At 42.6% G+C, this 14,781-nt stretch overlaps 1 protein-coding gene across 3 annotated transcripts; it reads right to left on the bottom strand.

Moving 5' to 3' along the window:
• Window positions 1–589: 589 nt before the first annotated feature.
• On the bottom strand, window positions 590–12,885 carry LOC123047619 (disease resistance protein RGA2). Of its 3 annotated transcripts, none has more exons than XM_044471206.1 (8): window positions 12,432–12,885; window positions 11,411–11,761; window positions 6,690–9,264; window positions 4,633–6,610; window positions 4,288–4,550; window positions 3,524–3,692; window positions 1,319–1,856; window positions 590–1,044 (listed from the first exon to the last, which is right to left on the bottom strand). In XM_044471206.1, the coding sequence occupies exons 2-4, from the start codon at window positions 11,712–11,714 to the stop codon at window positions 4,654–4,656; spliced, it is 4,836 nt and encodes a 1,611-aa protein (XP_044327141.1). In that variant the 5' UTR covers window positions 11,715–11,761; window positions 12,432–12,885; the 3' UTR covers window positions 590–1,044; window positions 1,319–1,856; window positions 3,524–3,692; window positions 4,288–4,550; window positions 4,633–4,653. The 3 variants fall into 3 exon arrangements, with proteins under 3 accessions (XP_044327141.1, XP_044327142.1, XP_044327140.1); XM_044471207.1 differs by having other exon boundaries at window positions 1,319–1,474; XM_044471205.1 differs by lacking the exons at window positions 590–1,044; window positions 1,319–1,856 and adding an exon at window positions 2,632–2,917.
• Between the last annotated feature and the right edge of the window lie 1,896 nt (window positions 12,886–14,781).

The following is a 14,781-nucleotide window of genomic DNA, read 5'->3' as shown; positions in this document are numbered from 1 at the left end:
CTGCCGTCTACCTACACAGGTGGATGCGGTAATCTAGCACTCCGTCCTCATTATTCTGTGGAAGATTTGGGATTCCAGAAATGCTATGACCTTCAAGCTGCAAAATCACCACAGTATCCTCACCCTCAGGCGAATCGTTGATGACCTCATGCTATGGACACACCGGATGAAGAAACCGGTGCACAAGCAGGCCGCCTCCTCATGGCGTTCCTACCTCTTATCACGATTACACGTGCTTATGTAATTCCCTTTGTAATCACTCTGACGATGGGTTACAAAATTGAGAAATATATTCAGGTGGGCGCTCCCCCCCCCCCCCCCCCCCGGTGATTTAAAAAAAAATCCTTGCTGCTAATAAAAATAAGATAAGTTGGGCTTAGGCCCTAACTAGACGCGTCCATTGGGCCTTCTCCGGCTATAAGTGACGCCGGTCATAACAACTGGATTCTATTTGCAACACAATAAAACACAGAGTTGTGTGTGGAACGCATGCAGAAGAAGAAACCAAACCATAGCAGAAGAATCCAAACTCATCTGGCTACTCGTACAGGGTACAGCCAGAACATGGCTTGGAGACGCTTAATAAAATTCTGAATTGATTGCAGGCAGGGTTCATTGTTTCAAAAATTTCAAGCTAATCCTAGTTAGCATCATGCATCCGGCTCACAACTGCAGTGCAGCAGATCTTTTTCCAGCAGCCATCAGATATAGTAAAAGTTAAGCCCAACCAACTTTGCGCAACAGCTTGAAATGATCATCAGAGGCGTCAAAATATGAGCCATTCAAGGTCTGACGTCAAACTTTGGGCTAGCTACTTGTGAAACTTGAAACGCGCTTCTTCCTACAAAGGCAATTCATTCTACTTTGTTGTAGTTTCAAACTGAAACAAATACCAAAGACTAGTCTGAACCCTGCAAACCAAACCAAATTGTTTTTCCTCACTTCAGAAATGTTCATTAAGTAGGCTTCTCTAGTTCAGGCAAGACAAAGCACGATGTCTTAGTTGTCCTCGGGTTCCTGCATGCTTGCCTGATATTTCCTCACCTGGAAGAAAAAAACATGGTTAATACAACAAATTTGGCAAGAGAGGGAGAGAGACTCAGCAAAAAAATAAATCACAATGTCCTCTACCTAGAATTACTGTAAACATCAAAATTTACTTTCGGGGAAATATGAACAGATCAAATTCTGTGCGAACTATACAGACAAAATATGTAGGTATAGGTGCCATCAACAAGTAAGTCCAGCATACTTTAATGATGATGTAGGTGGGATTTTTACTGCATAATACATGATAAACAAGTGTTAGCACAAATACCTTTGGCGGTATCTTGTGTCCATCTGCTCCACTTCCTCTAAATTTGGACAGCCGGATATTAGCACCTCCTTTATGTTTGCAACTGCCTTTACTCCACCAATTGAATCTAGGTCTCGACAATCCTTGATCTCCAACACCTCAAGTGATGCAAGATTACTGCACCAAATGTCGCCAGAAATTGATGTTATACCATGGCCACCAATTCTCAGTGAGACAAGGGATGCGAGGTTCTCTAGGCAGCTCGGAATATATGCAGAGATATCCCCACATTTCCTTAAGTGCAGACTTAGGAGACATGCTGGCAACACCAACCCCATTTGCCAGTTGATACTTGGGCATTCATAAACCGCCAGATGTTTAAGATAAGAGAAACTCGCAAACCTTTCACCTGGCAGGGACAATAACTTGGGACAACATCTGACTTCAATTTTCTCAATAGCAGGTAGGTGTTCTTGTGTTAGGATGTCATCAAGGGTTGACAATGTATAACAGTACCTAACTTGTGTTAGGGACGTGAAAGCTCTAATGCTGCTTGTGCCTGTAGAAATGGAAAGATTAGGGGAGCCGCCAACAGATGCAAGAGATTTGCATTGAATGAACAACCACTGTAGGGATGGAAGACTCCACGTTTGTAGTTGGAGGGACGTGGCTGAATTACAGTCAAATTCAAAGGAGGTGAGGGAGCAGCAGTCAATATTGCAAAAGAGACCAGAGCTGCTCAGGCTGAGCTTCTTAAGGGATGGCGAAACCAACATTTCGAGGCGGATGTTTGGACAATCAGCTATCCTCAATTCTTCAAGGAAGTGAAAATGCCCGAACACTTCAGTGTTGAGTCCAAACTTACTCAACATCTCATCTCTTGTTTAAAATCAACTTGATAACACTAAATATCTGATCGAGACCAGATAGAAGTAGCGGTGGGAGAGTGATGCGACGGCGATGAGCTGCAGCACGCATCGATGGAGGCGGATTTCCGCTGGGCCAATGCTCCCAAGAGAAGAGTGCGTCGGTGATGGGCGTCGTCTAGTCGATGCTAGTGGCTATACCTACACAACCAACCTCTATAAGAAAACCTTCAGCTTGGAAGGCATTTTCAAACTCCACAAAGACATCCAGACCTTCTCCTCTACCGCCATGTTTGACCGGCTGCCGGCTTGCTCCAGGAGTGCCTCCTGCTGCAGTTTTGTCATCATACGAAAATCTGGACCTCATTTAGCGTTATCTGTACTGCCGGCCGGCCCAAAATTTCGGCCCAACATCGCGTGCGTGGGCTAAACAGTCTAACCTAGCTGCCCCAAATCACATCCCCTGCATCCACGCTACAAACTTTTCCTAAAAAAAACCCCAACAAATCCACAGTACAAACGGCGATGGCGGCGGCCACGGTCGGCTACCCACCGGCGAGTACTCTGGCTGTCGCAGCGGCTCGGCCATGGTGCTTCCGGCTTCTCCCAGACGCCCATTCTCCGGTTGCTCTGAGTTCGGTCGCCCCTCCGGCAGCTTCCGGCGATGCGTCTTGGCGGGCGGTGGCTGGCTGACGCGGCGGCTCGGCCAAACTCCACCGCCAGGCTCGTGGTCCTCTATCTTCTGTCTTGTCCTCTGTTTTTGATATAACGAGCAATGTTAATTTCCTCGGTTCATTTGGGTTCTCTCTCTGAATCTGTAAACTCAACTACCTAGGTGTTGTATTCAGAGTTGGATTGGTGTTGCAGCAGACCAGTTTCCACGGCCTCCGTCCCATTATATGGTAGATCTTGTAATTTATTTCAATAACTAGCTACTCCCTCCGTCCCATAATTTAGTAATTATTGATGATGCCTAATTGTATAGTAATTATTGATTGATTTTATTACTTCCTCCGTTCCTAAATATAGGTCTTTCTAGAGATTTTCAACAGGTGACTACATACGGAGCAAAATGAGTGGATCTACACTCTAAAATATGTCTATATACATCCGTATGTGGTAGTCCATTTGAAATTTCTAAAAAGACTTATATTTAGGAACCGAGGGGGTATGATTTATGCAAAACCGCTAAATGAGACTTAGCCCCGCTATAGTCTCTCATAGCTCTTGGAGAAGCCGCCGCAAAAATGTCATAGCCCGCTATTTAAAACATTGCAATCAAGTGTCGCTAATTTAGTACAAAGTTGTACCAAGTCAGCGACACTTATTTTGGACAGAGGGAGTAATGAACAGAACGTACCTGAAATGGTACAGCCAGACAACCAACAAATTAATGTGTGGTCATCACTCATCAAGTAGTCCTGGTTGACCAATGTAATATGATAACATTAAGCATCCTGTGTGAGGTCGGTTCCAGCGATCGACTGCATTGTTTTACTGAATAACAAACCTAGAGCAATGCAACAACACTGCAGCAACAAACCTAGTGTCAGTCAACTGCCATCCTTTTTTCTCAGCGAAAGTACATCATGAGACAGAGATAGTAGTAACTAGTAAATTATATGATTCTCCTACATTTTTAAATTCATATCTCATGCTGAACAATCAACTACAAATCGAAAAATACGAGCCATTATTTTTAGTTAACAGCATTATTTTCATCCAACCATGACAGAGATCCTAGTTAAATGCATTGATATGTGCTGTTCAGAATAAGCACATGGGGTGATTAATGGAACTGGACAAGATGGATGCGTAATTAGTTAGGTAGCAGAAAACATACTTAAAATAGTTTCATTCGTTAATCAGAAAGTAACCAAGAAAAACTAATATCACCATATACTATACTACACCTTTTTGAAAAATATACTCCCTCCGTCCGGAAAAACTTGTCATCAAAATGGACAAAAAGGAATGTATCTAGAACTAAAATACATCTAGATACATCCCCTTTTATTCATCTTGATGACAAGTATTTCCGGACGGAGGGAGTACTATACTACAGCACGGAGACACTGACAAACCTAATCAGGATAAAACTATAAGTAAAAGAAGCATATATACCATGGTAAGGCTTGCTCTACAGCATAGATCAAAGGCAGCCACCAACTAGAAAAGACACAAGAATGAGTGAATGGTCACAATGCCCCTGGTAAACCAAAAAGACTAGCCACTTTCGACCATGGTTTCTGGCTCCATCCCACATGCGACTAAAGTAGCTCGTGGAAAGCCAAATAAGGGTTGAATGGCACTTGCACAAAATGTGTTGGTGAGTGGTGACAGCGAGTTCAGCAATATGTACAACATCTCGGGTGGCTGCAATCTGTCTGCATAGAGATGAATTGTATTTAGCAAGAAGAGAGTGAGCATGTAAACTAGTTATGTAAGCAAAATGCTGCGAATGTGTACCTTAGAAGTAGACACTGTTGATTATTTCAGATATTCAATCTTGACCCTTAGCTTTTTAGTTGCTGCAATTCTACATTGCATACCTAGCTCCTCACTGCAACTGACTAACTTAAGGTACCTAAGTGAAGGTGGAAGGCCCATGTCTGGAAGCCTTGTGATCCTCTGACAATGATTGATAGATAACATCTTGAGGGAGGTCAGGCTTTGTAGGTTTGCAGGAAGTGACAAGAGATTCGGGAAGCTATGAAATACAAGTTTTTGGAGTGAGGTTAGAAGCTGTAACACGCTCTCTTGTTCTTCTGTTAGGGTCACCAAGGTCTCTCCCTGTTTATCACCCCCACAGGTGAAGTTTAGGCATCTTAGAGTTGTGAGCTGTTTGCACAAGGGCTTGGAAAGGGCAGATGATGGGTCACTAATGTTAAGAGTTTTCAGTCGAGACCAGATCTCAGAGGCCCCTTGCTGGCGCGACACATACTCCAAACAGGAACTGGAGTCAGGGGACTTAAATACTTTCAAGGATGTCAGGTTTCTACAGAACTGGAGCCCCTCGATCGATGGAAGCGACTTGCTATATCCAATTTCCAACTCTTCCAGTGCCGTGCAATATGCCAACTGTAGAGACGTCAATTCTGGACTGATCAATATTGCTAATTTGGTCAAGGCAGGAAGGCAGGACAGGAGACCGGACAGGACACTATCTGTGAGCTTCCAGATCCGAAGTTCTACAAGTGAGGGAGGAAGCAGCTGAATTTGATTGCCACCCTGTTCTTGCTCCAGCAGTTTGAGATCCCATGCAGAAGACAGCTCGGGATTCATCTCCATCCACAAGCTTCGGAGAGAGCTGAGAAACTGCAAGCCCTCCAGTGCAGCCAGCTGGACACAACATGCGATTCGCAAGAACTCCAAGGCCGTACAGGAATGTAGCTGCACAGACTTCAAACACGGGCCACTAAATAGATTTAACCTTTTGAGGCAGAGAAGGCCTTGGGGAGTGAATGACTGCAAGTTTTCTGGGAGAGGACCCATACAAAGGTCTTCAAGTGATGGCGGGAGCAATCTACTAACATGCATGGTACCATCATCATTTGTTTCCCCAATCCACGATGAGACTAGCTTGGGGCAACCAACAAGGTGTAGCTTCCTAAGAGAGGTGAATCCTGTGAGCTCTCTCTTACCCCCGCAGAACTCCAGGTCCAGGCTCTTCGAAATACATAACGTCTTGAGAGAACATAGGAGATTATATGGCAGTTTTAGTTCCTGTTCATCTTGGGCTGTGGTCATCGCTGTTGAAGCCAAACTCCTGGTTCCTTCCGTTTCTGTAGGTTGACTGATTGATAGAAACTTTATCTGCGGACAGTTAGTTAATTGCAACCTCTCAAGGGACGGTGAATGTGAAAGCATTTGTGTTAGCCACCTCCCTGTTACTCCACATGTGTCAATGTTAACATGTTTGAGAGATGGGAGGACAATGTTGCTTGCAGGCATACTGTTTTCCTGGACAAACTCTGAGATAGTGTTTGACATGGTCAGATTAGGGCAGTTGCGTATATATAAATACTCTAAAGCAATGAGCTGGCTGAAAGCTTCAATTGAAAGAGATACAAGATTTGGACTATTTTCTATGCGCAATGATATTGTGCCCCCAAGGTTATTGAACGCCAGGATACTGTCATCAAGCAGGGACAACTCATTAGATTCGACAGTGAAACCTCTCTGTCTTATCCTTATTGTTGGAAGGGTCCGAACCCCCTTGACGAGTCTACGGAGACTTGATGGCCATCCCCTTTGAGCACCTTGGGAAGGTAAAAGTTGCAGAGGTGGGGAAGTCGTTAGACTGCTGCAAACTTCCAGGCTTGACATTTTTATCAACACCAACTTCTTCAGAGAAGGGACTGCCAATTCTCTCACAACATGCAGGTCCATCAACTCCAGCTCCTTGAGCGCCCCCATATCTCTTAATGGAAGGACTGGCCAGTTGCTGCAAAATCATTTATCAAAGTAAGTGTTCAAGAATTTTCAGATGTATTGAGCAGGAGAATTAGAGAGAAGAAAATTACTTTAGTATATGAGGACACATCCCGATGGACAGTTTGCGGAGAGACGGAAACCATGACTTCTGCTCTGCGTCGAAAGAAGAGTAACTCTGGAAATGAGTGCACTCGTTCAGTTGAGGGCAGTTTTTGATCATCAAAACCCTTAGACGGGAAGTCAATTCCATTCCGTAAGAACCGATACACTTTTCCAATTTGGGCATATCAATCAAGATCAGCTCTTCCAAGGAAGGAACTGAGATTTCCGTTAAATTCAACATTCTGATCAATGTCAACTTCCTAAGGAAAGGAAGCATTTCAGGAGTTGGAAGAATTTGCCATTCCCTGCACTTCTCTAGATGAAGTATCTGCAGCAAGGTAAGTGAGGAATTATTAGAAAGCCAGGTTGGGGAGGTAGCACCACCATATCCGGTTATTTCTAGAGTTTTGAGATCCTGATGTGGCTGAAGAACTTCAAGCACATCCTTTGCTGCCTCTGCTTGACGGCTCGTGCTGTTATCCTCCCATGACAACAACAATGTTTCTAGATACTCTTTGTCTGACAGCCTGGCCATACTGGCCTCTTCTTTAGTCTTCACGTTTTCAAGTTGAGAAATTTCAAGTAGTACAAGCTCATTTAGGGACTGAAGTTCTCTTATCTCAAAACTACCGACATTTTGAACCTTGAAACTTAATTCCTGAAGAGAGGTCATGTGGCCAACACAAGCTATTGCCTGATGCACTTTCTCATGAGAAATAAGATGGCGCAAATTAACAAGATCATGCATATTAGCAGGCACAACAAAATTGCCTGAAATTCCCACATTCAATACTTGAAGTTGATAGAATCTTGTCAGTGCTTGAGGAAACACAGTGTTGTTGTAGACTCTATATAATGATCTGTCTGTAATGTCAACATGAATATATTCAAGATAGCGAAGATGGCATGGATTTAATAAACTGTGTATAGAGCTGATGTCAGCATCTGTCACATAAATTCTTAGGAATCGTAAACATTTTGCCTTCCTGCATAAAGTATGTAAGGACCCAAATAAATTTACGCTGCTTCGCCCAAACAACATCAAAGTCCTCAATTTTTGCGAAGGCCCAACCTTCTGAAGTATTTGATCAAACTTCTCATGAGGAAAACTGCCAGGTTTATCTTTATCAAAAGCAGTAGTTATGATTGACAGATGGCGAACACATGGTTGAATTGCCTCAGGTTTCAATCCATGTATAGTAGCACACTCGTTTGATGAAACTTTCCTTGCCAATTCATGCATTAGATCATGCATAACATAGCGTGAGCCAAACTTCTGGAAGAAGCCCAAATCAACTAATCTATCCAAATATCGCCGCCCTATTTCCTCCAATTTCATGGTAGGGTCTTCACACTGCACAAAATTCTGTGATATCCATGCATGGACCAATTCTTTCCCATCAAATAGTTTGCTCTTTGGAAACAAAGAGCAGTACGAGAAACAGTGTTGAAGGTGAACTGGTAGATAATCATAACTGAGCTTCAAGACAGATAAAATACCATCAGCATCTTCTTGGAGAGATCTCCATTTGTCCCGAACTATCCTCCAATGCTTATCGCTAACACTTGTGTTCAAAAGTGCACCAACACTTCGTGCAGCAAGTGGGCAGCCCTTTAGTGATTCAGCAATCTGTTTGCCAATAGACTGCAAACGAGGATCACCCTCGTGGTTCTCATTACCAAATGCACATGCCTTGAATAACACCCAAAACTCATTTTCATTCAGGCCACTCATTCTGACTTCATCCATCGTTCGTATCATTTCTGCAACTGATTTCATTCTAGTTGTTGCTAGTATCATGCAACCACTTACTTGATTACCTTTCAATGGAGCCAAGAGTTTAATCCATCCAATCTTGTCCTTGTCTTCCCACATGTCATCCAATACGAGCAGAAATCTTTTCTTTCTGATGTACTTCAAAAGGATCCCCTGTAGTACATTGAAATTGCTTACATTTTCGTACTCTTGTCTATCTTTACAGACATGCTCTAAGATCTCAAGTGTAAGTCTCCTTTCATCGAAGTTCGTGGATACACAAATCCACATTTGCAAATCAAAATGATTTACAATTCTTTCATCATTGTATACATATCTAGCAAGAGTCGTCTTCCCAATACCACCCATACCAACCACTGGCAAAACATTCAGATGACTAGATCCCCCTTCTATCAACAGCTCTATTATCTTGTCTCTCTCTGCATCCCTCCCATACACCTTACATTCAATTGGAACAGAAGTTGTCATGCGAACATTCCTACAAATATTCTGACTCTCACTTGATGTTGCAGTGGGGCGCGAGATCTCAAGCTGAAGAACTCTCTGCACAGAATTGCCAATAGTGCATAAATGTTTCACTATTCTGTTGATTCTGTGAGAAATGTCTTGTTTAATCTCAGGAGCTAGAGCTGGAACCTCTTCACGTTTCCTTTTTCTGCTGAACGGGGCCCAACTCGTCATTTGGCTTGTGGCACTGCGTACTAATTTAAAAGCAGAAGATGGACTGGATGAGGACGCATAGCTTCCATCAGGATTAACATCACTAGGAGAACTACAACCTTTCCCTGCATAAGAGAACTCAATTATTTTGGGACAAGCAAGCGAAAGCCATTTAAACAAAACAAGATACTATCATGTAACTGCTACTCCCTCCGTCCCATAATGTAAAACCGTTTTGCAAGCTAAAACAGCTTGCAAAACGATCTTATATTATGGGACAGAGGGAGTAGTAATTAACAAAAGTTTCATAAGGAAGAGACCAGTATAACATTCACCAAGAAAAAAAACAAAACTTGAATTGCTAAAATAGATCACAATTAAGCAAGAAACAATCTGAGGGGTGGTTCCTATGATGTGTATCACTCCATTCATCCCAAAATGCACAGCACACATGCAGTTGAGGTTCAAGTTTGACCAACAGTTAATACTCCCTCTGTAAAGAAATATAAGAGCGTTTAGATCATGGTGATCTAAACGCTCTTATATTTCTTTACGGAGGGAGTACTACATACACTAGTAGAAAAGGGCCTTTAGAAGGTTTTCGCTCCGTAGCCCTTTAGTCCCGGTTTATAAGGGCCTTTAGTCCCGGTTCTCGAACCGGGACTAAAGGTCGTTACTAAAGCCCCCCACGTGGCCGCTAGCTAGAGCTCCAACAGCTCCACCTTTAGTCCCAGTTGGTAAATTTTTTAAAAAAAATTGAAATTTTTTGAATTTTTTTCCCGATTTCCAAATTTCTTAATTATTTTACAATTTAATCTCTAATCACGAACCCCTCATCACTGCTCAATTTAACCTCTAATCTCTAATCATCCCTCGTCATTCCAAATTATCTAACTTCCCGACCGGTCACCCATCCCTCTCACTACTCCATCCCGAGCACGCTTAACTTTTGGGTACTATTCCCCCTCGTTTCCATGTCTGCACTTGTTGTTTTCCTGACAATAGTAAGATGTCAATCCTATTAACTCTCAGGAGTTTAGCTTGAGCATGAAGTCACACATTTCACTGTTTGAGTTTGAAGCTATTATTGTACAAAGCAATAATTATTTAGTAACACTAATATTTCTTGAATAAATAGTTTGACCAGATTTGACCAAAATTCAAAAAACCGAAATAATTATTTAGTAACACTAATATTTCTTGAATAAGTAGTTTGACCATAGTTTGACCACAGTTTGACCATAGTTTGACCAGATTTGACAAAAATTCAAAAAAAAACTGAAAATAATTATTTAGTAACACTAATATTCTTGAATAATTATTTAGTAACACTAATACTTCTTGAATAAGTAGTTTGACTATAGTTTGACCAGATTTAACGAAAATACAAAAAAAAATAAAATTTGAGCATAACTTTTTTTCCTTTTATAATTTGAGGATTCTAAAAATTTGCAAACAGGCCGTAGGCGGTCAAAATCATATGCGGATTTTCGTGTTGAACATTTTGATATATTATACTTTTTTTCCCGACATCGTATGCAAAAGTTATAGCCGTTTTACATTTTCCCTACACTTTTTGCAAAACATGTCCAAATTTAATTTTTTAAATTTTGCTAACTAGTAGATGTAGTAATATAACTACCTCTCGAAGGATTTTATTTTTTGAAGTTTTTATCATTTTGGTTTGCTTTTTACAAAACTGAAAAGGCGATCCACGGGGGCGGGGGGGGGGGGGGGGTTTGATAATTGGACCTTTAGTCCCGGTTTGAGACACGAACCGGGACTAAAGGGCATGGCACCCTTTAGTCCCGGTTCTTGTCTCAAACCGGGACTAAAGGGCTCATTTGAACCGGGACTAATGCCTTTAGCCGCACGAACCGGGACCAATGCTCACATTAGTCCCGGTTCGTGACTGAACCAGGACTAATGTGAATATTGCCCTGTGACCAAAGCCCTGTTTTCTACCAGTGATACGGTATGTGACAAAATATACATAGATGACGTGACAAAAATTGTATGACAGGAAATTGCTTCTGAATACAAATCTAATGGTATCACTTTTGTGTATATAACGCATATATCCTTAGTCTAATGGTTGGTCAAACCTATTTTTTATAATGTGTGTGCACCTAACATTTTAGAACGTAGGTAGTAAACTGTAGGCCAAGTAACAATTACAACCAACACCATTATAAAAGCTGAAAGCACTTGCCAAAAAAAATATAAAAGCTGAAAGCAAGAAAGATGGAACAAGAGAGACGAGTGAAGCACCTTCTTCGATCAGTTGCTGGAGTCGGTAGTAATTGAGCTCGTCCATCACATCTTCCGAGTCATAAAGCAGCTCTCTGAGAAAATCCAGTGAATGTGCCAGAGGCTTGTTTTCAATCCTCCTTCCCTCGGCAGCAGCAAGAACCATCTCCACATTTCTCATCTCAAATTTGAGCTTCTCCACATCTTCAGCAAGTCCAATTTCACGACTCCAGTCTTCAATCTGTTCAGTGAAGAAGGTCCCAAGGATGCTTTGCACCAGCCATCCTATTGCTGCGCCAACTACCGTGTCAAGAAACCCTGTCATCTCCCGGCACTCCGGAGGTAGCACAGCAAGCAGGAGCAAAAGTAGGCCTTGCACAGGGGAGAAACCAAACAGATGGATTTAGAGGAAAGGAGAGCGATGATGCATCAAAAGGAAGGAACTGGTAAGTCAGAAAGAAAGCAGGGCAGGCTGCAAATGAGAGAATTAAACTATCCAACAAAAGGAAGCAAGGAAGCACATGAGTCAAGTCTTGGCACCACAGTTGCATTAATAAACGGTGTATTTGGTTGTATACACCCCTCTTTAATAATGAAACAGAACATAGCTGTCAGCCATGTACTCCCTCCGTCCCATAGTGTAAGACGTTGCTAGACACTACACTAGTGTCTAACAACGTCTTACATTATGGGACGGAGGGAGTAAAAAATATTAGCTCATGATGTTAACATACCAACTGCAGAGCACTTCCATGGAAAGTGAGTCTAGAGCTAACTTCACCAAAAAAAAAACATGCTAGGCAGCAAATAAGATATGCGTCAAACTATACACCGAAAACAGCTAAATTCCCCTACTAATACTAGAATCCCATCAACTGACGTACATGCCCTCATGGCAGCTTGAAACGGGGTCTGCACAGCGATGGAACTATGGTGATATGAGTCAAAAGGTACCATAGTAGCCAAGTGAGCTTCATATGTGGAACGCAGAATAAGAAATCGAGCCGTAGAAGAAAGCAAGGTTCAAGGGGGCCGTGCTCACCTGGATCGGTGCTGCTTGCCGTAAACAAGCGCTCACTGTCCAATGCGCAGTAGCAGGAGGAGAGAAATGAACCTAACAATCTTGGATGGGACTGAAGGAGTGGAGCCTATCCTTGAAGCCACTGATAGCTCCAATGGCAGCAGATGAGCTCATGGTGGCTGGAGTTATGGAATCGTCCTGGGAGCAAACTGTGTACACAATTAGCACTGCGTAAGTAAATTTTGCAGTCAGAGTATTTAACAAGCAGGCTATCTGTAATACAATAAACCGACTATCACAGGCAATTGTTTTCTGCAGATACGTTTCCACCAAAAATTCCCATGAAATTAGTTTCAACTTATATACGTTAGGAAGTTAGAGAAACACATGAAGTGAAAATAAACTTGTCTTCTACAATTATTAACAAAGATACTTTACTTTGACTAGAAGTCATATACACTGGGACTGGGATATCAAGTGAGATTTATTCACATATGGATCTGAGAGAAATAGCCTGGGCAGGAACAAATGGAACATGTGCAATATGATGGAGCTGAAACATGAAAGGGATGCCCCTCATTTTATGAATTTATGCGACTCTGCTCTAGTATTCACCACCTACTTCACATCTTCGTTACAGTGTGTTATGTTCCGCTTCCGCTCTGCTCTAGTCCTGTCTTCCTCAGCTTTGCTGAATTTCCATCAAAAAAGAAGGTTTCTTGTAAGCTAAAAGAGCTCACTGGATTCTAGTTCTAACAACACACAGAAACCAAAACAAAAAATGGTATGTGGATCGCAGAAGGAGAAATCAAGATGTAGAAGAAAGCAAAAGGTTCAAGAGGGGGCTGCTCACCTGGATTGGTGCTGCTTGGCATGGACGAGCGCTCACTGTCAAAAGCGTGGAGGAGAGAAATGAAGCTAACAACCTTGGATGGGAGTGAGGTAGGGGAGCCTAACAAACTACAGGAGCCACCATCACAGCTTCTGGGAAGCTTCCGGGAAGAAGCAACCATGGTCCCGGGTGAGTTCACAGCTTTGTCCGCTTGCCGTTGTACCGAGGTGTAAAGCTATGATACCAACATATCTTCAATTCATGATGCTACCTGCTCCTTGTTGTTATGCTAAATTCCTGATGCTACCTGCTCCCCTATTGCATACAAAATTGAGGGATGTGCGGCCGGCAAGAGTGGTGCTCTGCTGGTGGAATAACAGAGGAAGCTGCTATACTCCAGCAGCAATTGAAATAGGCAACCAAACAGAAGACCACGGTTGCAGTTTGAAACAAACACAAAAGACTAGCCTGAACCCTGCAAAAAAGTATAAGTAGTTGTCCCGTATGAAGAACACTGCAACGAATTCCCTTTGAAATAATCTATCTATCCTGGAAAACAAGTGCAGCTTGTTAGCTAGGTTGCAGTCTTAACAACCATAATTACTGTTCTATTTTGTTTAGTTCCGAATTGAACCTCACCGTTGGCACCGTCTCTCGCAGCGCCGCTCTTCTTCTTCCTCTTGGCTGCCTCGCACAGCTTTCTCTTCCCTCAATCTGTATCATTTCTCTTGTACTTCCTCTCAAGAACACACACACATGGTGAAATACTACAAACGCACACGCACGCATACACCAAGGAGAAGACCAGCCTCTACCTTTGCCGGGGCGCTCTCTCCTTGATGAATACACTGGCTACATCTTTGGCCTCCATGGTGTTTTGCCGCTTCTCACGACGTCGCCATTTCCCATGGCACCATTGGCATCTCGCCGTGCTTCCCGCATCGCACGGCAGCCTGGCATCTCGCTTCCTTCGCACGCTGAGCTGAAGCTTCATGCGACAAACATCAACCTACACTAGACTACATGCTAAACGAAAATACAGTGAAGATACATAATCAAGATTAATCCTAACACTCACAAGGCAATAATTAATTAATAATCTTGGTTGCAATCATCATAGGATTAAAGTTATGTCTGAGCCCTGCACACTTATTAAATGTTCCATTGAAAAGCTTAAAGCAACTTAAAAGGGCCACCTTTGTTAGGCAAAAAGAATTAAACTGTTCCCTAAATTTAAATTCAGAAGCCTGTTACTGCAACTGTACTGTAGTAATACAAAAAAAAAGGGGGTACGATATATAGTCACCAAATGAGCTTCATACGTGGAAAAGAAATCAAGCCGTGAATCAGGTAGACAAAAGCCGTGCTCACCTGGGTTGGTGCTACAGCTACTTTCCGAAAAAGGGTTTCCCCCCGCTTTATAAATAAAGCACCAACACTCACATCCAAGTAACCGATACAAACGCACGCCACACAACCCAAGGCAAGATACAAAAATGCCTGGCACCGACACACAACTTCAACGACTACCAAGAATCA

The sequence above is a fragment of the Triticum aestivum genome, chromosome 2B, assembly GCF_018294505.1.
Source record: "Triticum aestivum cultivar Chinese Spring chromosome 2B, IWGSC CS RefSeq v2.1, whole genome shotgun sequence".
Lineage (NCBI taxonomy): Eukaryota > Viridiplantae > Streptophyta > Magnoliopsida > Poales > Poaceae > Triticum > Triticum aestivum.
The sequence above is the reverse complement of the archived record's forward strand: the minus strand, read 5'-3'. Positions and strand labels throughout refer to the sequence as shown.

Excerpts from the sequence above, each read along its gene's own strand:
- LOC123047619 (XM_044471206.1), bottom strand. The coding sequence starts at position 11,714 with ATGACAGGGTTTCTTGACACGGTAGTTGGCGCAGCAATAGGATGGCTG. Across the intron at positions 9,265-11,410 it reads CCAGCAACTGATCGAAGAAG|GGAAAGGTTGTAGTTCTCCT; the intron begins GTGCTTCACTCG and ends TCTCTTATGCAG. Across the intron at positions 6,611-6,689 it reads ATGTGTCCTCATATACTAAA|CAACTGGCCAGTCCTTCCAT; the intron begins GTAATTTTCTTC and ends ATGATTTTGCAG.